A 24,027-nucleotide genomic window follows, 5' to 3' on the forward strand; every position below is an offset into this window, starting at 1 on the left:
TTCATTGCTAGAAAAATGTACCCCAGTCCAAAACCCAGAGTTACATTGGAAAATGACTGGATACACATATCCTCCCGAGCCTTATCCTCTTCATACCCATGCTGCATCCAAATGACACTTAAATTACCTTCAAGTCAAAATCCCCTCAAACTCTTTCGAGAGGATTAACCAAACAAAGAACCCAGGATAATCATAGTTGCAATTGAGATCAATTCACAACTAAAACCATTTGTAGACGAGCTGGAGCACATTTTTATCAAATTAGGTGCACAGCATCACGAGTACACCTTTGATAACAGTTTGATCTTAATGCAAGGGGATGAACGGTATGGCAAACTGATGCCAAGCATTGACAACTTCAACATTGTTCAGACGAGATGTGGATTGTCCACAGATGTTTACAAGCCCGCAAATTATGGATTTTATAGTACAAGATGACACAGCAAAGTTTTCAAGTCCACAGACCCCCCATGGCGATGCCAACACACTTAAGCATAACAGTATTTACGAATCTACCAAATATGAGTAGCAGTCCAAGTGACACTGGGTAATTGCCGCTCGATAGCATAGCATGAATGGCATCTGCAAAAAGAGCTACAATGACATTAGTATACAGAAGGTAAGTTCAATAAGTCAAAAGCATGAACCGGAAGCATTTTGCATTATGGTAAAGAGCAATCAGAGGAATAATGAGGATACTCAGCATCAATTAGTTTAGGGCACACATAAGTTAGAGGACATTTGCAGAGCATTTATGAGTTATGACTTACCATAAATAAACAGACCAGAGTTAACAGTATTATAGGCTTATAGCTCAGAAGTTTGAAAGTTGGATCACATAGTATCTTAGCAACAACAGCACAAAATTCATTATCATTGTTTTCTTTGATAAAGACATAAAGTTGCAAGTTTTAGCAAAAAAGCTTCTATATACAAGACAAACTACTGATGGTTTGCAAAATGTCATGTGTGCTTCAGAAATTCATTTGTAGATATGCAATCTAAATGGCAACATACAGTAAATGAGGAGCATATCAAAACAAAATTGAAGTGATACTAGTAGTTCATCCATACTACGAATGGTTCTGCTAATTCTGTGAGCATGCTAATGAATTGGTATCAGTAGAACTGACTTCATATACTAACTGTAGGAGAATAGATGCGTGTAATCTATGGATGTATTGCATTGAGGCCTCGGCCGGTATATATAAGAGTACATAGACTTAGGGGGTAAGGCAACCCCCCGGATACATATGGCAGTCTATGATAGGGATATCTAAACTACCAAATATACTCTAATACTCCCCCGCAGTCATAGTGGGAGCACCGCAGATGGTGAGACTGGAGAAGAAGCCGAAGGCAGAAGTTGACGGACTGACATCCCCCCGCAGTTAGAACGTTGGTGGTGCGGATGCTGCGACTGGAGAGAAAACCGGCGAGTAACTCATGCGGATGATAGCCCTTTGTGCCGATGTCGAGGTGGCCGAGTTGGAGAGCGAGTAGCCATGGTCGAGGAAGCTGTGCGTGGAGTAGCCGCGGAGGTTGCCGAAGACGAGGTAGCCGCACATGAAGCCACGGGCGCACGAGGAGGCGCCATGATGGTGGCGTAACGGAGAAGATGCCGGAGACGAAGATGGCGACACGTCGAGGCAATCGTAGAGGAGGGTCGATGCTAAAGTCGACGCGGTCAGGCCATCGAGCAAGACATTCCCGGGTTTGCCAGGCCCAGGAACACACCGGGGACAATGGCACGCACCAGTGTTGCCAATACCGGATGTGCAAGGGAGAGTGCACAACCAAGTGCCATTGTCTGAGGGACTAACAGAGAAGGTCTCCACGGCAGTCACAGGCGTAGAAGAACGGTGTGGTAGAAGATGCCGATGCAGCCCGCAGTTGCTAGAGTAGACGAACAAGGTGGAGATTAGACAGTGACGCTGGCAACGAGGTGGTGCTAGACGAAGCGAGGAGGTAGACCCAGACGATCTGACACAAAGCTTGATGATCCGGATGACGCGGCAGTGGAGCTCGAAGGAGATGGCGAACAACTCGAACAGTTTGATGAAGACCATACGCGCAGGGCGCAGCGACACGTAATCGACGACAAGGACTTGGACGTGGTCAGCGGCGGTGAGGATGCAACGGCGGAGGAGACCACGGGTGGCACCGCTGCTGCCCAAAGAGGTGACGCAGCGGCAGCCCTCCGTACTCGGTGAAGAGGCACGCACGACGAGGACGGACATCACGGGAGCCGGGTGGATCATGCTTATCGGCTGATCAGATCGAGTATGCGCAAGGCGAGACAACGGTGGGCGAAGTCGGCGGAGGCGGTCCCGATCGGTGGAGGCGAAGACAAGCCAGCGAGGGTCGATGTACGTGCGAAGCGTCGAGGAGGGCAATGCAGACAGGTGTTCCCTAGGGCGTCGTCCACATTGCCGTGCCGCACAGTCGAAGGTGTGAAAGAAGCCGGTGAAGTCGATGCTGACGTCGAGGTTAAGGTACGAGGTCGACAGGCGGTAGGCGATGCAATCCCGATCTCTGATCGGGCAAAAGAAGACGACACAGCAGCAAATCTCCGCATAGAACCCCGGGGTGCACGTAGCCGGCGGGGTGCCCTCACCCTTATCTGTTTCCTTTCTTCTGCCTAGCACGGTCAAAGATCAGAGTGCGAGAGAGAGAAAGAATTAGAGGGGTGAGCGCGGTCCGGTAGGTAGCGGCGTGGACGGGGAGTCGGAGCGGAACCAATCCGCCGGTGGTGCAGGGCTAGGGGCGGAGAAGTCGCCCGCCGCTAAGGGCACGGGTGGAGCCACACTGCCGGATGTGAAGGGGCCGGAGGCCAGGCTCCACGACGGAGGAGCTCGAGGCTAGACCCTGGTGCACGGCACGGAGCGGAAGAACCCGCCCCACGACGTGGAGGGGGCACAACCCGGCGCGCGGCGCGGAGCGATGAACCCCGCCTCGAAGGGGGGGGGGTGACAGGGTGAAGCGGCGCAGCCGCAAGAGAATCCACCAGTGACGAGGTCGATGCACCACGCAGAGGCCCCTACTACCACCACGGCAGCACAGGGTAGAGCACGGGCAGCGGAGGGAGACCGCGGCTGCCACCACGGCAGCGCGAGACGGGTCGTCATCGATGGCTTCCTTGGCGGATGGCGGGGTACACGTCGATCTGTTGATGCTTGACGTTGGAGTGCCGCAGATTAAACGGATCTGCCGCGGAGACGGAGGGCGCTGCCTCTGGTGGAGGTCATGGGCAACCTCCCCGGGGGCGCGCTAGGAGGCCGTCAAGGGGGCGCGCTGGATGCGCGCCGTGGAGGATGGCCTGCGGTGTGCGTAGGACAGGAGCGCAGCGAGAGGCAGCAAAAACCCTAAACTCGTGATACCATGTAGGAGAATAGATGCATGTAATCTATGGATGTATTGCATTGAGGCCTCGGCCGGTATATATAAGATTACAGAGACTTAGGGGGTAAGGCAACCCCTCGGATACATATGGGAGTCTATGATAGGGATATCTAAACTACCAAATATACTCTAATATTAACCTTAAATCAAATTTACGACAACTCTATCTGACCTTATCTTAGACTTATTCATGCCTATGCTTCAGCAAAGGTAAAACCGCAACAGTACGCACAGCCACATGGGTAATCAGGTAACAGCACCATCAACAAATATACTATACATTATACTGGAGCACAAGATGAGCATGTTCCATACGCTGTAACTTCAAGAAGCGTATGCAATTGTTCACATAATATTTTCCAAGAAAACACTCAGGCTATAGCTGGGACTAGCAACTTATGGAACAGCATTCATGTGATCAATTCCTTAAGACAAAATGGAACTTGAATATTACAAGGAAAAACAAAAAAAAATGTGCAGGGTCCTCGTAGTCAACTATTACTGGGGCAAGTGATTTTAGCAAAATAGTCCTCGTACCCAGAATTGACCAGACATTTTGTGACATGAAAGCCACTGTCACAAGATGCTACCTATAGAAACTTATGTCTATGGCATTATCAGATTTAGTTATAATACTGCGAGTCATTGCCAACCATGTAGCATCCATAATAGTGATTTTAGTCTTTTAGGTGGTGCTATGCTGCTTTAGGCATCTACAGACAATAACACCTGTAATAACTATACAGATATCTTAAGTGCAAAAAATAATAAGTACCACATTTTCAATATGTATATCTTGGACATATTTAGTAGTAAAAACTTGAAGAGAAGGTACATCATTAATTGCTAAGTGTATTTGTCCTACTCTGTAACTCAAAAACTCAAGCTTGGTTCAAATGATAGTAGATACATACAGAACCACATTCACTTGCAATCGAGCACAATGTTATCCAGCAACGCAATCAATATAGTAGTATGCGACAATATCCGTAGGCTGCCACAGCAAAACATACATTAACTGCTTGGGGGCTAGGATCAATCTATCATCACCTGAAAAGGCTGAAAGCCTGAAAGGAGCTCAACCGCGGGCCTTGAGCTCGGCAAGGCGGCGAGAGAGGTCGTCCTCGTCGACCTTCTCCTTATCCTTGGCAGCAGGGATGGCATGCGCCGCGGCCTGCGGCAGGCCGACGGAGACCTCAAGCCCGTAGTCATCGGCGACCTGCTGCATAAGGCTGTTAACCTCGGTCTCGGGCGTGGAGAGCGAGGTGGAGCCGGCCATGGCGCCCTCCATGAACTCGGCCTGGACCTCCATGTTGACGAACTGGCGCTCGAAGTTGTCCATGGTCTCGGACATCTTCTGGAGGTTCCCGGTGGCGAGCGCGGAGTCGAGCGACTTGACGATGGACTGCATGGACTTGCCGATGACCTGCATCTTGGCCTGCGTGTCGAGGCGGGCCACGACGGCGTCGAGGCGGGAGGCGAGGCGGAGGTAGTTCATGTGCTCGGTGCGCTTGCGGATGGCGTTCTCGGCGTAGATGCGGGCGCCGTCCACGTTGCCCTTCTCGATCGCCTTCTTCACCTTGAGCTTCTGCTCCTTCTCCTCCTTCTCGCACTTGCGCGCCTGCCGCTGCAGCGACTTGGAGGTGAACTTGAGGTCGAAGATCTGGTTCATCAGCTTCTCGGGGTTCCCCATGGCGGCCGGCGGGCGGGAGTCTGGCGGGCTGGGCTGGATCTGGGATTCGGCGAGGGTTTGGGGAAGATCGGGAGGAGATCGAGGTGGGGAATCGGGGAGGTTTCGCGGCGGCGAGGAGGAGGGGGGGAACAAATGGGGATTTTGTCAAGGCGATCGGGTTTGGGGGATTGGATACGATTTTGATCAGGGAAGACGACCACGCGGTTTGGGGGCAACACGGCGAAGCAACGCGCTGCCGTTTGGGTGGCTGCGTGTGGGGTCGTCGCGTGGCGTCCGTGTCCCGGCCGTTGATGATACGGGCCTCTCGGCTACGTATCCACCGTTCGTGGACATCCAACGCTCCTTCTTGGCTGACTTTCTTTTTCCAAAAAGTGATAGAAAACTCTCATCTATTTTGACTTTCTGAGGCTGTTTCGTTCTATATTTTTTACAGCGGCTTCGGTTGCAAGTTGCAACTACGAGCCCTAGCAATTGTAGCTGCAATCCAGCCGATTGGCTTATCTTAAATACCTATTATGTCATCTTTTAATTATTTTCTAAACGTGATGTAGTTGTAGCAATGGTTATACCGTAGAGCTGCATGGACTTGCAACTGCAAACCGAAATTGCTAAAAGAAACAATATCAAATAAATTCATTACAATTACATATATTACCTCATGTGAAATAAAGAAAGTATAAAGATATAGGATGACTCTCGTATTGAGAATCTAAAAATTAGGGAAGAATTCCATATACCGGGCGAAATCTTATATGATTTCATATTTATCATGCATCCGTCGACCAACTAATATAATTATTATTTAACTCTTCATTTTTATTTGAATTAGTTTTCATACATCATAAGAAGATAGTTGAAGAATCACGTATCTCACAATTGTGCAAAGCTTTTAAAATAAGAGAATCATGTAGTACTATGATGTCAGACTTAAGGAAAATAGAATTACTCTTGATGCTCTCACATATCAAAGCATGGTAAAATTTCTAACAAGGCAACTCATCCATGAGGTTATAAAACAGTTATATTTTTTGATCAATCGGTATAGAAAGAGTATCTGAAAATATATAAAACTTACATGTTAGATTGTACAGGTTATTTGAAATGAGTTGTTAGTGAATTTTAAATCTCCTAATAATATTTGTAAGCATTGCAAAAGGTTCCACCGTTGCATCGACTACTCCTAGCTACAGACTGCTGCAAACATAAATAGATATTATCTTAAAAATCAAATTGTATAGTTTGAATTTGAGAGACACCGTTAGTAGCCAACTAGCCATGCTGGCTCTTGATCACTCGAATACAAACCCGAGCGCAAGTCGCTCACAAACTGAGGTCGGACGGCTCCGGCATCGCTGGACCTTCTTGCTCACCAAGAAGCCCAACTCGCGTCCATCATAAGCCCACCTCCGTCGCCACTACCACCCCCGCTCCGCTCCTCTCCTCGACGCCGAGTCGCCGACGCACCCATCCGAACCCTCCTCCGCGACCTCGCCGCAGCTCCGGCCATGTCGGTGAGTCCCCCGAACCCCGCCGCTCCCCGTGCCTTCCTCCCCCCCTCCGGATCTCGATTCCCTGACGGGTTCGACCCCCGCCCCTCGCAGATCTTCGAGTACAACGGGTCCGCCGTGATGGCGATGGTGGGGAAGAACTGCTTCGCTATCGCCAGCGACCGGCGGCTGGGCGTGCAGCTGCAGACCATCGCCACCGATTTCCAGCGGGTGTTCAAGATCCACGACAAGCTATACGTCGGCCTCTCGGGGCTCGGCACCGACGCCCAGACGCTGTGAGTCGCGGCTGCCGGATTCAGCCCACGCCCGCCCCACAGGTTGCTGTTTTTGGTTCGGCGGCTTAGGGTTTTGGGTCCCTGTGCAGGTACCAGAGGCTGGTGTTTAGGCACAAGCTGTATCAGCTGCGGGAGGAGAGGGACATGAAGCCGGAGACCTTCGCCAGCCTCGTCTCTGCACTCCTTTATGAGAAGAGGTCAGAATTTTACGAGCGTAATTTTGGTGGAATTGTGTAGGATAGTCAATAGTGGATAGACCTTGCTTGGTAGTTTTTTGTTTTGATGTCCTGCCAGATAGTCAGACATTGATGGAAAATTTACTGGATATGCTGGCTGTTAGTATAGATTGATGCTGCTTGAGGTTTGGTCATAGGAAGGTCTATTGGAGACAAGTACATTGATTTTAATGTTGATATGTATTTTTGGGAATGGAAGTGAAGCTTTGTGCTCACACAAATTTATGTCTAAAGTTTTTTAGAAAACTCAGCTGGTGGGGAAAGACCGCCCCACAGTATTGCACTAAGAAGAAGCTCAGTCAACCGACCAAGAAAAGGCCCCGAACCCCAGCTTCACCCCTATAGTGCCGCACCATTACCTGGGCCAGGCCGCACCATTACCTGGGCTGGCAACCACTGCCACTACCCCTGTAGGGCTACTGGCACCCTGCAACTATTTTTTTTAGGGTCGCCAGTGAGGGCCCTTTTTTTTAGGGTTTGGGCCCTGGCCGGCAGCTCCTGCACCTAGGGATTTGACCGTTATGCTATGAAAGTTTTATGCTAGTGTATGTTGCACGGTTTGTCCGTTTGCGGCTTTGTGCTGAATGTGCTTTCTATGAACTATACATCGGTGTTGCCACCATTAATTGTTTCATTTAGATCGAGAAATAAGTACATACTTTTCTGTGCACAAGATAATAGGTTTTGTAATTGGTCAGAATATTCAACACCATACTGTAATAATATTTGGGGATGCAGAACTTTGACGCTAGATGTGTTGTTTTGTCTTCTAGACTTGCTGCTACACTAGGGGAGTACTTCATATGTACTTTGTATGCTTGTTATAGTCAAGCTATGAGTTATCTAATTTCTGTTAGCTATGATGCTATCCAGAATTAGCTGAACATAAACCAACCTCATTGACAATTTTAAAGAAGCCTTGTTACAACTAGAATGATATGTTGCAAAGTTTTTTCTTAAAGGAGGAAGATGAAACTAAATCATTATCTAAGGAACTAGGGTAGGTATGCTCATATTTATGAAGATTCTGATTGATATGCACTGTTTTTTGAAGCCTTTTAATTCGTAGTTGCTCATAAATTAGCTCTTGTGTTCCAGTACTGGTACTGACTTATGGAAATTAGCAATGTTCATCTAATTTTTATCATGCCACATGAAATTTTCAGATTCGGGCCATATTTCTGCCAACCAGTCATTGCTGGACTTGGAGATGACAACAAGCCGTTTATTTGTACCATGGACTGCATTGGTGCAAAGTAGGTACCTGATTATGTTGTTTTAACTTTTTGAACCTTGGTGTATTTTCTGCTTGGAAAATTGCATTTTATGGTACTAGTGAAATCATTTTTTTTGGCTAATGAGTCTCATCGTCTCATGCCACTGGTTTGTAGAAGTTGTCCTTAAAGTTCGCAATTATTGTCCTGAAAATGGCACTAACAACCATGCTAGAAGTTCGAACCAGTTCTGAAAAAAGTCATGACGCCAAAGGAATGTGAAAAATTCTCAATGCCATGGAATGATGGAATGAAAATTCCCCTCTTCCTATCATCTGCATCAATTTTACTGTGTTGATACGCCTACTTAAGTTCTTGTTCGTCTGGGGGATAGATTTCACAATAAATAGGGCATGGTAATGTAACATGTTATTTAGCAAAAAGAAAAAACTGTGCTAAGATACAATTCTGAATGTTCGATATTGTTCATTTGATTCTCCCACTTGGTGCACATGAATGCAACCTGTATATTGTAAACAAATACATGGTTGATCACAATTTTTTCAGACAAAAAAAAAATCTATTGATAATCTGAGTGTTGGAACTTGCTCCTCAAATCATATGTTCTCCCTCTGGTTTCAAATGTAAGTTCTTTAGGACATCTATACTGTCTCTAATATGACACTTTGACTTGCATTTTTTTAATAGTAGTGCTATTTTAATTACAGAAAGTTGTATACTATGAAAGTATTTTGTACAGTGAATCTAGTAACATCAATTATTTATTTGTCAATCTATGTAACTTTGTACTTATTGATGTTTCACATTAAAGAAGTTTGAGTGTTTGACCAACTAGAATCCTAAAACAATGTTTGTAATAGGGGAACTGTGCTTGATGATAATTTGTTTGTCCACCAAATTTGATAACTCTTGTTCATCTCCCTCATTATGCCTCTGTTAGTGCTGTGTTCTAGTGAGCTGATTGAAGATGTGTCTTCCTACGCAGGGAACTAGCCAAGGATTTTGTTGTTTCTGGGACAGCATCGGAATCTTTGTATGGTGCTTGTGAATCCATGTACAAGCCAAACATGGTATGCTCTTTGATACGCTTGATTAGCCTGTTTTCTTGAGAAGAAACCATGGCAGATGGCATTTTTCACATTTGTTTCGGGTCTACCATGTTTATGAAGTTCCTTTTCTGGGCTGTACTTTTACTTCAGTTTGTTCTGTTCTTATTTTGAGCAAAGTGAAACGGCATCATCCTTTTTTTTTCTCATAACATAGGAACCTGACGAACTCTTCGAGACTGTATCCCAAGCTCTGATGTCATCAGTAGATCGTGACTGCCTTAGCGGGTGGGGAGGCTATGTGCTGATCGTGTAAGTTCACTGGAATGTTTCTTCTTAATATATTGATACGCAGTCCTCCTGCGTGTTCGAGAAAAAAAAAAGTTCACTGGAATGAACTTTCTGTTACTACTTAGTATGCATTAAGAAACTAGCTTGACTCTTTAGTACGAGGGAACTTCATTTGCTTATTATCACCTTACGTGTTGCGCTTGTGGGTGCAGAACACCGACTGAAGTGAGAGAACATGTGGTGAAGGGCAGGATGGACTAAATCAGCACCCTAGAATTCTTAGCCGCTTTCCGATGCTTTGATGCCGGCATGTTACCTCCGGTCTGACAGCAGTATATCCGTGTTGTGTTTGGATTGTGAAGTAACATTGTATCATCACAGTTGATGTTACATTCTCTGAGAGGGAACATTTGATTTATTTACCCCATTACCACTATCTTTGTTTGGCGAGACTTGTGCCTCTTATGCATGGTGCATTTCAGCTTAATGGTGGAATACTGAATCGACACTATTATTCTAGCTGGAGGAAGGTACTCTTTGCAGAAATCACCAGAATAGCAGATTGTGGTGACTGTACGGTTATGTCAACAGTCAAGACTAAGGACAACAACGTTGTATTTGGACCAAATGGTCTATATGACTGGGCTCTGTGGTAGTAGTATTTAGCTATTGCAATGACCACAGTGTTTAAGACTGCTTGCACTAAGGACTAGTTCCGTGGGATTTTTAATGACTTCGGCTTCACTTATTTTTACGAAATTGAGATATTGTAGTGAGAAGTTGTTTTGTAAACCGAGGAAAAAAATCAATGTAGGCCTGTTAAAATCATTCGTTTTCGGTTCACCAAATTTTGCTTCATTGGCGAATCTGTTTTTGGAAACAGACCTCCCAAAACATCCCCTAAGGGCATGAGCTGTGCGAAGTCGTTTTGATAAATATTTTTACCCTAGCAGGCCCCTAGCAAGCCAACACGCATGCCTAGTACTCCATGAAGTGTATGGGTGATAAGTTTTTATAGGTGATAATTAGTCATATGTTATCTATTGATTACTAAAATACTTCATGTATATGTGCTATAAACTTATAGCCTCAAAAAAGGAAGTGTCTACTTATTTGATGACATATTCTTTCCTTATATTATGTCAATTTTTTCGCCCATTGGACCTGATGCCAGTGATTTGGATTCATCCTCCTTTCGTTATAATCTTTACCTTCATCCTCTCGACTAGCCATGACAAAACGAACATCAGCAAACCGTGGCCTTCTCTCTTCTGCACTCCCTCAGTCCCTCATTCCCTCTTGTCATCATTAAACTCCTCACAAACAGTCCTCCCCAGCGCCGAAGTTCTTCACCGAGATGTTTTTTTCTTCTTCATTTCTAGCAAGACGCCCCCACCTCGCTCTCCTCCTTTATCTCTAGCGACTCCCGCAGCTGGCTGGATTCACCACCCCAGCCCACCTCTACGCTAACCACTTCGATCAAGATATCCCTTCCACCATCCCCGCTTAACCAGGGGTCCTCTGCCGTCTGGGGCCAGTAACGTCCCCGCTGTTTCGTCGCTCCACCCCTGCGACCGCTACCATTGCCAGGTCAGCGATCTTCCCAGCCATCTTCTACAGCAGGAGGTCACATAATCCAACAATCTGAAATCCCTAATTTCATGTTAGATACGAGCTCACTCGCATTGGATGGTAGGAAAATGTGACCAATATTGGTGACAGATGGCAAGCAAATTCCAAAAAGAAAGAAAAAAATCAACTATTCCCTTTGTTTCAAAATGTAGATCATTTTGGCAAATCTAGATTTTGCTATGCACCTAGATAAACATTGTATCTAAATATATAGCAAAAATTATGCATCTAGATTTATCAAAACGACCTACATTTTGGAACAGAGAAAATACTTATTTTGTTCATCAGATCGATGTGTGAACGATCCATAGTGCTTTAAGAGATAAAGACAATAAACAACATTGAAAATAATGATCACATTCTTCATGGATAACTTATTCCAGCAATAATCCATAATTTAGAATTATTAGAAACAAGGCGATCGCATTCACACCTAGCACGGAAAAGCTCTTACTCACACTCAGCACGGAAAAGCTCTTGAGCATACTCCCTCCGTTTAAAAACAAAAAAATGCAACTCTCGCTTCCTAAAAAATAAATAATTTTAAATTTGACCAAATTTATACAAAATAGCACTAATATTTATATCTTCAAATAAATTAATCTAATAATACTTATTTTAATATAAATATTAATACTATTTTATATAAATTTGATTAAATTTAAAATTATTTGACTTTTCAAGTAGGGAGAATTTCTTTGTGGCCGGAGGGAGCAATAGAAACAAGGCGATCACAAGCAGAACAATCTGACTCAAATCGTGGCCCGAGAGGTCCAGATCCAACCGAGCCAAACCGCACCGCTCCCCCAAAGCGACCGCCGCTCCCGTCCAGCCGGCCGGCCCAGCTCCCCACCAGCGCCATCAGCACACAGCGGCGGCGGAACCAAACCGTGGAAGGGACGGCGGGGCGGACGCTGCCTTTGCTGGCGTTGACAGCTAGATGCGACCGCGGGAGCGTCCGCCCGTCCGTTCGCCACCGCGTCCGCCTCAGGCCGCTGCTCCCATCGCCTCCCCTCCGCGGCTGCCTCTAATCTCCCTCCAGCTCTAGTGGGAAACTAAGGAATCGTCGGCGCGACGCCTCGGCAGATTCGTCCTCCCCGATCCCACCGCCGCCGCCGTTCCGCTCGGCGCGGCGGCGATGGCGACGGCGCGGAAGAAGACCCCCAGCCCCCCGAAACACCGCCACGACGGCACCTCGCCGCTGCCGCTCGGCATGGACTGGAGCCCTCCCCCGAAGAGATGGGTAAGCGCCCCCGCCGCGATCCCCTCTCGCATCTCCTGCTCCCAACCCCGTCGCGCCGCCCCTGCCCCGCTTTGGGCCGTCTCGATCCGGCTCCCGCTCTGATCTCGGGGGCAGATGCGGCTTCCGCCGCCGGCGCCTGTGGGGCGCTGGCGATCCCGGTTCCGGGCTGGATTCGGTGCTGCTTTGCTCGATTCCGCTGGATGTAGGTGTGTTCGCCGTGCTTGGGGTGTTGCCGATCGTTCGATGGGGCAGGCGGTTTCGGGTTGGATTTCGCTGCAGCTGCGTTGGGCGTACTTGTATGTTGCTGCATGTGTCCGGGTATTAAATGTGTGGGTTGGGATCTGCAGCCAAATTCGCCGAGTAGAGCGCCACGTTGTACGCAATTGCTGATTCAGTAGCTTAGAGCTTTCCTTCCGTTAGGGTTTTGGATTTGTCGTATTTCACTTGCAAGGAGTAGGATATGCGCTTTACGCATTAGTTTACTGAGTGTGGGAGTGGATGAGTCAATTTTGAGGCTGCTCTTTTTACTAGGGTTTTGGATTATATTTATCTTGTAAGGAGTAGATTTTGTGTTTCATGGTGTACTTTTGATGAGAGTGGGATTCTAAAAACCAGTTGTACTCCATGTTGATTGCCTTGTTACTCAGTAGCAGTGGAGCCTGAAAGCTTCTTTTTCCAGGATCACAGGTGTCCGTGGTAATTTAGCTGGTTAATGTTTTGATCCTTCAGCGTTATTGCATGATTTAAATTTCTGCCTATGCTGTGTCAGTTATCAAGGTTTCGAGTTAGTATGATCAGTGGCACCTTTAGCACATTTTTGCCTGAAATAATTCTGTATGCTTAATTTGGAAAATTCGCTAATGCACAAAACTATAAACCGTGGCAGAGTTTCCATGAAAAGGCGTCCCTATTCTATAGGGCTTCCATCAAGAGACATTTACAACAACAACAACTTAGCCTTTTGTCCCAAGCAAGTTTTGGGTCACCCTTGTCAATCTTCTTAGGCGATGCTCGATAACCCTCTCCCAAAGCTTCATCGTATGGCTCATCAGCTTAATCCCCCTGTAGTTAGTACAACTTTGAACATCTCCCTTGTTCTTGAAGATCGGTACTAATATACTTCTCCTCCATTCCTCCGGCATCTTGTTTGACCGGAAAATTAGGTTAAAAAGGTTAGTTAACCATACTACCACCCTCTCGCCCAGGCATCTCCACACCTCAATGGGGATGCCATCGGGACCCATCGCTTTACCTCCCTTCATCCTCCATCAAGAGACATTTCTTGTACTTTATTGGTTTCAGCAAAATGCTCTGAAACTGTCTATTGGTTGACGCTGCCCATGGGTTTGTTGCCTGCATGCAGGAGGGAAGGAACACCATATGGCCACATAACCCTCAAACAGGATGGAGTTACTGTGTGATGATACCTTCTTGGATCACTCAGACACCTGAAGCTGGTGTGACAGCTGACAGCTTTTTAAAATCTGTCGTTGTAAGTACTGTTTACCTTGTAGGCTTCTTATTTCTCCCATTTGTATCAATGCATGCCATAAATGACTTGAATACACTCAATTTAGTTGCATTCCATATGCCAATAGGAAGGTGTTTCTGGGATTATCATTATTATACAATAAATTTAGCTACATGTGTCACAAAACTTTTATGAACCAATAGAAAATGGAGGAAAGAAATTATTCAGCAAAAACTGTTTTTCTTTTAAGGATGTCTCCATTTACAGTATTTAGACATCTTATTGTGTTATCAACTATAGTTTGGAACTTCAATACGTTTCTAAAAGATTGTGTTACATATTCCTTTTTTTTGCGTGTGATGCGAATAGTTGCAATCAACAGGAAAAAACACTTATCATTTGTATGTCGTGGAAATCTTGAATCTTGATTTATCTAAACTTTGCCGTTCTTCTTTTTATGTATCTCTCTTTAATGCCCATAAAGGACAGTTTTACAGGATACATGTCGGTATACAATCTCCAGAAGGCTTTAGCTCAAGCCATGGAATTCTCCGAAGGTTTAGTGACTTTTTGAAGTTATGTTCTGATGTAAGTAGAGGCAACTGTTGTCATGTTATTTCAAATATTCCAAGTATTGCCATTTGTTGTTTCAAATGTCAAGCATCTTAAACTTGTGCTATTTTTCTTCCTGTTACTCAAAATCTGCTCACACTATCTGAGTATACCATTATTACTTACCGATAATAGCTATGGGTATGTAGTTCTATGGGTTGAAAATGTTGAACAATCAATGACAAACTGAAACAAGTCTTTGAATAGTTGGTCTTTTTGAAAATAAAGTCATGCTCCTTTTGAAAAGAACAATCTTCTTTAGCCCAACTAACCTGGCAAGCTGCTCGGGCTGACATTAAGTTTTAGAATGCAATCATCATGAAAAAATCACTGTGTAGCTCTAAGTAACCAATTTGTGTCGATAGTAATTTGAATGTGCACTAGCGAGCTACTCTAGCAAGTTTTAGAAATGCATTCAGTCTGTAAGTATCATTATGTAGTTAAACATAATTAGTTGTGTTGATAATGACTTGAATATGTACTGCACAAACTTACTGATGTTGTGCTACTTATTGCTGGATTACCTGTTGCGATGCATTACATCTATATGCAGTGGTTCATCATCTAACACTTCCGGTTACATTGTTCTTAAAGTTACAAGTTTGTACCAACGCTAGTTTGCACAGTTGTCCTTGTTATCCTCAGAAAAAAATGATCTATGCATTGTTCTGATGTTGATATGATTTTTTTTGTTGATCATTGATGTTGATATGTTTCATTTGCTATGATTAGTTTTTATGGAGAATCTTGTCGTGTTATTTAACTTGGTGATTTCCTGAATATGATATGCCAAGGAAACTCTGCTATTCCATATTCATTAGCTCTTGATATATCATTTTATAACCATGTGCTTTCTTTCAAGTTCAGTATTTTCTTTCTCATACTTCAATTCTTCCATGCTGCAGCTTAAGAGTGCATTTCCCAGAAAAGATGTCCCGTCGGCTCCTCCGAAGCATGCTTTCTTGAGAATAAATACAAGCAGGTTGCTTCTAGAAGAGGTAAGATGTATCTTGACTCAATATACTTGTTAATTTTCCCCATGTCACCTGGATACTTTATGTTAAGTAGTTAACTATTTTGTGTTGTTCTTAGACTTTGTGTGCTCAAACTGTTCTGGTTGCAGAGAAGGCATGCATTGGAGGAGTGGATGCAAAAGTTGCTTTCTGACATTGACTTGTCAAGAAGTGCTCCTGTTGCTGCTTTTCTTGAACTTGAAGCTGCCGCACGTTCATGTATGTGCTATTTGATTTATATTTTCCCTAACTGTAAATTATTCATTGCCTTAATTGTGCACACCGAACATAATAGCAGAGAATTAAATTATATTGTTGTACTAAATTTAGATTTCCAAGAACGGAATGGGCGTCCTTCTGAAGCAGGTTCTTCTGCTAAAAGTAGTGCCGACTCTTCTCCGCATCCTGATGGACCTGCTTCTGGTTCTCTCGCTGAGTCCAATCAAATAAATCATGCACTTACTCGTGGTAGCAGTCTGACAGGAGCAACTGGCAATGGTGTGTTGGGGGAAGCTATCTTAGATCAGCCCGATGAGCATGTTAGTAGCGTCCCGAATCACAGGAAAGGGAACCTTGTGTTTTTGGAACATGATGGTAGAAATGGCTCGGTAGCGTCTTACAGGGGAGTTGTTTCTGAAGAGGATCATGATTCTAATCCCGGTCATGCTAGGAAGGAGTCTTCTGAAAGTATTGGTAGTGATTTGAGCTCTTTAAGAGGAAGTGAACTCTCTGTTCCAGGTGCTAGTAGTTCCCTATGGGATGGTCCAGTGGATGGACATATTAGTCAAACAGAGCATCTTCCTGGTTTAGATATGCAGCTTTTGTATGATGTGGATACACAAGTCATCCTTCCAAATGATCAAAAACAGAAGTTATCTAGACTTTTGATCACCATGCAACGAAGAATAGGGACAGCGAAAACTGATATGGAGGATCTCATAGCACGACTAAATCAGGAAGCAGCTGTCAAAGAGTATCTTACTACAAAGGTATTGCTTTTCATACTATTCATTACTTGATGATTTGCATGCATTGAGCTCTACTTAGTGTTAGAGGTTCATGCTTAAAAACAAAATGTGCTTTCAGTTTCCATGTTGTATAGTTTTTCAAGTTATTATGTTTTGTTAGTTTTGTGCATTGTTAGTTACAATCAATGGATTTGTGTGTATCAACCATTCTGTGGATTCTAGGCACTCTATTTAGTATTTATGATTTCTGATTTAGGTTAAAGATTTGGAGGTTGAATTGGAAGCCACAAAGCAAAAAGGTCGAGAGACACTACAACAAGCTATCCTGGCTGAAAGAGAGAGGATTACCCAGATGCAATGGGATATGGATGAGCTCCGCAGGAAGTATTCTGAGATGGAGTCAAATCTGAAGACTGAACAAGTAACTTTTTCTTCACTTTTTCGGTGGTCTAGTTATTTTATTAGCCATATGATGGTACTGATTTCCTCATGCTGTAATGTGCAGAATGAGAAAACTCGTGCGGAGTCAGAGATAACATCTGCTAGTGGTGAAAATGAAACATTACTTGAAGAATTGGAAATCAAACGAAAAGAAGCTGAGAGTTTGAAACAGCGTCTGGGAGAAGTTGAGGCAAAGTCTAAAGCAGATATAAAGGTTCTTGTCAAAGAGGTCAAGTCTCTTAGAAACTCCCAAAAAGAGATGAAGAAAGTGCTGAATCAGTATCTTGAGGAGAAGACTGATTTAGAGGTATAGTGAACCTAATATCTAAAATGATATCCCTCTAACATTGTTATAGCAATAGCAATTTTGGTGGTTTTCTAGCAATACTTGTTTGCTCTTACTGACAGCATGTTCAACATTTTCAGCTGCTTGTAAGCTTGTTGGACCAATATGGCTAACTAACTGCCCTTCCTTTCACTTGTGTACCCTGGAACTTAAAACTTAAAATCCTATAGAACTGTTGCCACGTTAAGCTTGGTGCATGCTAGCTGATAAGATGTTCAAGCATTAAAAAATATGACTATCTCAATCACTAGACCATCAGTATTTTTTCTGTTGGTTTTTAACATCTCTCCGTGTTTCTTTTTTTTCCCCCAATCATGGATGGGATGAAGTTGCTTTATCAAGCTAGGAAGAGCAGTAAAGGCTGCGATTGCTCTTAAGATCAATAAATGCATGAACACTTTGTTTTATTTTGTTATCTCCATGCGATTCCTCTTATCAAACTTGGATGGATAAAGCTTGATCTATTTACACAAGCTATGGTCTAAAAGGATTTCTCTTTGTACATTCCTGATTTTGGGTATTCGAATTTAATGCTGTTTCTTTATTTACTTATAAATTACATGAGCTGAAGAAAGGGGATGTGTATTTTTATGCATGCTAACATCTTCAGATCAATTAATCATTCTGATTTTATTTTGGTTTTCCTTAAATCCAAGCTTCTGTATGCTTGTAATTCTGCAATTTCAAATTTTATGCATTCAGTATTTTTAATATTTTTAATTGTATCTTTTTTTGTTCCAGATGGTTATTAATAGAGAGAAGCAGCGGTCAACACGTATGAGGTTATCCCGAGAAAAAATTCTTCATGAGTGCAGACTGCTGCGTGAGCGTCTACAGGAATGTAGTGCTAAATTTCTAGCAGAAGAACAAGACAACTTTACTATTGATCCGTCGTCCTTGCCTGATGCACTAGATCTTCTGGCAACATCAGACAACAGAATACGCCTACTCGTTGCAGAGGTAAAATTTAAATGTTATGGTAGACTAATGTCATTTATTACCTTTAAATGTATGTAGACTAATGTCATTTATTACCTGGGTCTTCTTGGCCAAATTCTAGTTTTGTATTCCTAGAGAGCAGCCCAAGCTATGTTTCTTTTCTTCAATATAGAAAAAGATACTTTTTGTCCCTATGGTAAAGTAGAATGTTATGCAAGAAGATTAGAATTGTGTTAGTCCCTCCGTTTCAAATTATAGATCGTTTTGACTTTTCTAGATACACAGTCTTTACTAACCTACATCTAGGCACATAGCAAATGCTATGTATCTAGAAAAGCCAAAACGACCTATAATTTGAAACGGTGGGAGTATATTTTATCCTAACATAGTAACATAGAAACGATTAATCCAGCTGCGAAGCTGGCGCTGGAGCAGTCTTGTGAAATAGCTTAGTTTCTGAATTATTTTTCTTAAAGCTAGATTGTTTTCAGTGTTGTGAAACTGGGTGTAGTTTGGTGAACTTGGATAATGTCCCCAGTTCCCCACCAATTTCCTAGCTTTATAATTATTAAGATGAATCACAAGTTCGCCACATCTAGTTCTGCAACAAGGGCTTCCACTCTGAGTTGTAACTCCTGTTTGGAATTTTTGTAACAATGCCTTCTTCAGTAGAAGCTAGTTTTTCTTTGGTTCCGAATTTGGAGTCTGAGACGCGTATGATGAATTTTTACATGGATATGGCTGCATTGGATCCTTGAATCTTTTGGTTTAAGTTGTAGAATTTTTTTCACTCTGGAAAACAAATTTCATGTGGTCAACACTCAACTTCATTCCACCACTTCTTAATGTGGGTGCCTGTACTAATCTGTAATCTATGCTCTGCATTCATACCTCCAGGCTCAACTTCTAGCACGAGATGATGAGCAACACTCTTCTGATGATGGTGACAATTCTGATAGTAGATCCTCATTAACTATGGGCACTGAAGAGGCAAACGTTACTGATGAAGATACAACAAAAATGCTGTCTGATCTGCTTATCGATAATGCGCAGCTGAGGATGCGCCTCAATGCTGTCATCCGCAATGCTGTAAATACCGCCGTGAAGCCAGAGAAAGAAGGCAGCGGTGAAATTCTCCCTAAGAAGACGGTCCTTAACTGGTTGCTAGACAGATGAGAAAGCACCGATGTATATTCTTGTGAATTAGATCCTCAAAACCTATGCGGCTTGATCAAAATTATATGATGAGCATTCCGCCAGAGAGTAGCCTCAGGATAAACATTGCCTCCATGCCGAGGGAGCCTGGAAGCTTGACATGCTGTTGTACGATTGCTTATCTACATGGAAATCACTGGAGGATAGTACATTTAGTGGGCTTGTTATATTGGTGATCCTGTTGCGAGGATAGTAAGGTTGCCCAGCTATTGATAAACTCGCAGTTGGGGTTAGATTGATAGAGCCCCCGTTTTTGCATCATATATATGTAATTAAAAGCTGGCGGATACCTGTATGTACAGATATGTTTCTAGCTCTCAGCCGGTGGATCACCAGCATGACTATACACAGTGGCATCACACTAGACCAGTCTTCTCCCATGAACTGACGGAGTAACAGGTGCGGTCAGTTGTATTAATGTGTATCTCAGTTTGAACGAGTGTTCCACCATGTTTTTCTCATTTTTTGACAGGCTTTTGGAAGTGTGTTGTTCTTATGGTGCATCATTCAACTGTCAGTGCCCTGTCCGTATGCCCGTGCGTATCATCATCGGTGTCCGAACAGATCCTGGTCGCAATCGCTGTCAGGATGATACAAAGTCGTTCTTCGCATCTTATCTGCGGCCCCTTGATCAAATCATGCAGAGACCCGTCGCAGCTGCGTTGGCATGACTCACTCGAGGGACATTCCACACGGAAATCACCCTAGGGCACGGGACGGACGGTCAGATGGAAAAAGCGCCCCGCGCTGGGGCCCGAAAGCCCCAACCCGGACCCACATGTCGGCCAGACAGCACGCGGCAAAGCTGCGGCGTGTGAACACACTCACGTTCCACTACCCAAAAAAAGAACGCGCAGATCACTCGCAGGCAGGCAGCGAATTCCCACAAGCCAACGTAAACAGATTATTTAAAAAGGAAAAGAGAAGAGGGAGCGGAAAAAAAATCAACGGTAAACGAGAAGGGACAGCGCGATAAATACCCCCGCTCTCGGCGAGCGCGGACGAAGCCGTCGCGAACCCAACCCAACCCATCAGCCCATCTCGCGCGACCCGGGACCAAACCAATCAGGGAGGCTCCGACGCGGCGGCGACCAGAGAGGGAGCGGGGTCGAGGCCCGGCCGTGGGATCGCTGGTGGGGTGCGGGGAGGAAGCGCGCGCGTGCCGGATGTCCCGCGGCGGCGGGGACTAGGGCGACGGCGGCGGCGGGGACCGGGGGCTGCGGCGGCGCGACGAGGCGGCGGCGCGGGAGGGCGGCGGCACCATGTCTGCGGTAGTCTGTGGCAAGAGGTCCTCCTCCATCTTCGCCGACGAGCTCCTCCCGCCGTCCCCTCCCTCCCCTCACCACCACCACCCGGCGGCCAAGAGGTCCCGCCGCTCCCCGCCGCACCGCGGCCGCCGGGAGGCGCTCCTGCTCCAGCTGATCCCCCTCTTCCCCGACATGGATCCCCAGGTACGCCTTCCGAGCTTTATCCTTTCCTTTCCCCCATGAGTTGTAGGTGGTAGATTGCGAGATGCGGTTTCGGTCCCCATGATCTAGTCCTCTTCGGGTGGGATCGGTACTCTGACGCTGAGGCGCGTTTTCGCTGCTGGTAAATTTGTGATCCCCAGCGATTTTATCATGTGCTGATGGGTATTTGGGCGCGGAATCGGAAGATCATGGCGCCTGGAAGCTGGAATGGAGCTCCTTTTCTGGGATTGATATCTTTTACTTACAAACTACGAGATGATAGGCTGAAATGTCCCATTTCCTGTGTTGTCTTTGATTAATATATGCTTAGATGCTTGTGATACTGTGAAGATCGAAATAGAATTCTAGAATGTGTTGCCACTACTGCATTTGATGGCTTTGGGGCATGGTGGCACTGAAAATTGTTTGTTAATATGTTTTCATCAACTGATATCCTATGTATGCTTTCTTTTACAATGCTAATTGCTAAGAGAAGGTCTATGAATATATGGATTAGCCATAGTTAATTCGTCTCACTTCTGAAGCTGTACACATCATGTCCTGTAGCTGCTTCAAGAATGTGATGTCCCCAGCACACAAAATGAATTTCTTTAATCTACAAGGTTTTCCTACATAGGCACAAAAATATTCTCCTGCTGGCTCCTAATGGTTTGAATTATTTCTGTGTAGTATGAACTAGGTATTATTTATACTAAACGCAGATATTTACTTTCCCTGCTAATATCTATACTATATGTGCAACTAAGCTGACAGTGGTTATTTGAAAAAATTGTAGTTGCTTGAAAAGGCGCTGGAAGCATCTGGAGATGACTTAGATTCTGCAATAAAGAGTTTGAACGAGCTGCGCTTGGAGTCCACTGGTTTCAAATCCGAAAATGGCCAGCATACTGTAATTCAGCCATCTGTTGAAGGTTGTTTTCCACCAAAGACCCTTGTTTTCCTTCGATGCAATCATGTTTCAACAATCATACCTCCTCATCTGTTTAGTTCTTGTCATTCTTATGATAGTTACCAGACAATGAATTGATGGAAGTTTGGGCGTTGATACTCCCATTTGAATTTGTCGATCAGTATTATTTGGGGCCCTATTATTTTACTAAGGTTTCCTTCATTTGTTAATTCATAAATTTGTTACCATCATGCACTTTCTCAAACTCATGCTTGGATCATAAATCTATAATACATAGAATTGGATCATACTGCTTTATCTCTGGTTTTACTCATAACTTCACCTTGACATAACATTAAGCTGTGAGCTCTTGCACTGCATTTAGTGGTTAACATATTGATGTATCCCCTAGAATAGTATTACTGCCATGGTAAATATGATTGTACCACAATTTATTTCCTAATTCATTTTTTTAATTTCTGAAAAGCGACCCTAGTTTTCCAGATTGTATTACTGATAGTAGCAATGATTTTGCATCCTTGACAGGCATTCCTAATGGTGGCGTGGATACTGCTACAGAACATCCGCCTGCCGCCGATAATTATCAGACAAGTAATAATGGCTCTGAATGGGTTGAGCTATTTGTCAGAGAGATGACTAATGCTTCTGACATAGATGATGCACGGGCTCGTGCGTCTAGAGCTTTGGAAGCTTTGGAGAAGTCCATTGTAGAGCGTGCTGGAGCTGAAGCTTCACAAAATCTGCATAAGGTACCCACGGGTTACTACATCCTGTAATTACCTGTAGCATTTGATTAATTTTGTAGAAATCTTGATGAGTGAGGATGGCATGTTCATTAATAATACTTGCACATTTCCTTGTCATATAGGAAAACATGATGCTCAAGGAGCAATTGACAGTCGTTCTGCGAGAGAATGCTGTCCTGAAGCGGGCAGTCGCCATTCAGCATGAGCGCCAAAAGGAGTTTGATGAAAGGTCTCATGAAGTCCAAAGCTTGAAGCAACTTGTTTTGCAGTACCAGGAACAAGTGAGGACATTGGAGGTAATAATACTAGTCCTTCCTGCAGCCATGTTTCTTTTCTGTGACATGTCAACTAACGAAAATTTTGGGTTTTGTTCATGTACTGCAGATAAACAACTATGCCCTCACAATGCACCTCAAGCAGGCTCAGCAGAACAACTCCATACCTGGGCGTTTCAATCCTGATGTCTTCTAAGCATAGCTGCAGGATGACCCCCTTCAGATTAATAATTTATGAAGATGTCATGTTTTACCAACTCCCCCTGGAAATGGGGATGTGGGACTGGTGGATTCACTGCCCATGGGTCCAAAATTTACAATATATATTTAAATGTGCTGCCTTCATGCAATTTGGCTATCCTACATAATGTTTTTCCATGGTGCAGTGTATGGTTTTTGATCTATGGCTAGCATATTCGGCAATGTGATATATAGAGAGTATTGTCTCATGGTAGTTTAGATGAAATGCTGCTTTCAACTTCAAATGAAATACCATATTCAAGTTCATTTGGTCTCGCGATCTCTCCCTCTCTCCAGGTCTCCATAGTCAATACAGCTACTTTGGAAGAGGGGGATTGCTCTAGGAATTTTTAGGATCTAATTGAATTTGTATTACATTGGGTCAAACGAGCACTGACTTTAGTCACGAATTTGTCTATTTGTCTGAAAACCACTATATGCCATTGCCTTGCTTTACCCAGTTGAAGCCTTCGCCTATGTTTTTGAAACAACGGGGCAAATGTGCGAATCAAAGTGGGTACTGGGTACAAATGTATTATGACCCATGTACAAAGAGTAGGTGCAGTGAAGCAATTGACATACTTATTATCACGAGGGGCAAATTGAGAATTAGACATATCACATAATAAGGGCACACTTGTCCTTAATTCGAAAAAATTGCCTTCTTTAATCATGGCTTAAATTGTGCTGTCTTCTGCACTCCTCGGTTTCGTTGGTGTGTTCCCATTTCAGCATCTATTATATCGATTACTGCCGGCTATGTGCTCGGCACTGTCGCCCCACTCCTTGCTTCTGCTGGTCGTGACTGTCCAGTCTGTGGC

At 44.3% G+C, this 24,027-nt stretch overlaps 4 protein-coding genes across 5 annotated transcripts; 3 read left to right on the forward strand and 1 right to left on the reverse strand.

The window, feature by feature from the left end:
- Window positions 1-320: 320 nt before the first annotated feature.
- Window positions 321-5,336, reverse strand: LOC112889060 (ESCRT-related protein CHMP1). 2 transcript variants are annotated; one of them, XM_025955540.1, is made up of 2 exons: window positions 4,453-5,336; window positions 321-594 (listed from the first exon to the last, which is right to left on the reverse strand). In XM_025955540.1, the coding sequence occupies exon 1, from the start codon at window positions 5,093-5,095 to the stop codon at window positions 4,481-4,483; it is 615 nt and encodes a 204-aa protein (XP_025811325.1). In that variant the 5' UTR covers window positions 5,096-5,336; the 3' UTR covers window positions 321-594; window positions 4,453-4,480. The 2 variants fall into 2 exon arrangements, with proteins under 2 accessions (XP_025811325.1, XP_025811324.1); XM_025955539.1 differs by having other exon boundaries at window positions 321-582; window positions 4,453-5,332.
- A 1,096-nt stretch (window positions 5,337-6,432) lies between these two features.
- On the forward strand, window positions 6,433-10,136 carry LOC112891093 (proteasome subunit beta type-3-like). Its single transcript, XM_025958002.1, has 7 exons — window positions 6,433-6,606; window positions 6,697-6,878; window positions 6,968-7,075; window positions 8,281-8,370; window positions 9,335-9,419; window positions 9,613-9,707; window positions 9,899-10,136. The coding sequence occupies exons 1-7, from the start codon at window positions 6,601-6,603 to the stop codon at window positions 9,945-9,947; spliced, it is 615 nt and encodes a 204-aa protein (XP_025813787.1). The 5' UTR covers window positions 6,433-6,600; the 3' UTR covers window positions 9,948-10,136.
- Window positions 10,137-12,092: 1,956 nt separating this feature from the next.
- On the forward strand, window positions 12,093-20,048 carry LOC112888708 (PX domain-containing protein EREL1). The gene is made up of 10 exons (XM_025955000.1): window positions 12,093-12,561; window positions 13,925-14,053; window positions 14,522-14,620; window positions 15,550-15,642; window positions 15,768-15,876; window positions 15,988-16,646; window positions 16,882-17,046; window positions 17,131-17,373; window positions 18,154-18,372; window positions 19,249-20,048. The coding sequence occupies exons 1-10, from the start codon at window positions 12,457-12,459 to the stop codon at window positions 19,525-19,527; spliced, it is 2,100 nt and encodes a 699-aa protein (XP_025810785.1). The 5' UTR covers window positions 12,093-12,456; the 3' UTR covers window positions 19,528-20,048.
- A 495-nt stretch (window positions 20,049-20,543) lies between these two features.
- LOC112888710 lies at window positions 20,544-23,471 on the forward strand. Its single transcript, XM_025955001.1, has 5 exons — window positions 20,544-21,017; window positions 21,811-21,946; window positions 22,471-22,694; window positions 22,814-22,987; window positions 23,076-23,471. Exons 1-5 carry the CDS (start codon window positions 20,829-20,831, stop codon window positions 23,160-23,162), a joined length of 810 nt encoding a protein of 269 aa, XP_025810786.1. The 5' UTR covers window positions 20,544-20,828; the 3' UTR covers window positions 23,163-23,471.
- Window positions 23,472-24,027: the final 556 nt, after the last annotated feature.

The sequence above is a fragment of the Panicum hallii genome, chromosome 4, assembly GCF_002211085.1.
Source record: "Panicum hallii strain FIL2 chromosome 4, PHallii_v3.1, whole genome shotgun sequence".
Taxonomy (NCBI): domain Eukaryota; kingdom Viridiplantae; phylum Streptophyta; class Magnoliopsida; order Poales; family Poaceae; genus Panicum; species Panicum hallii.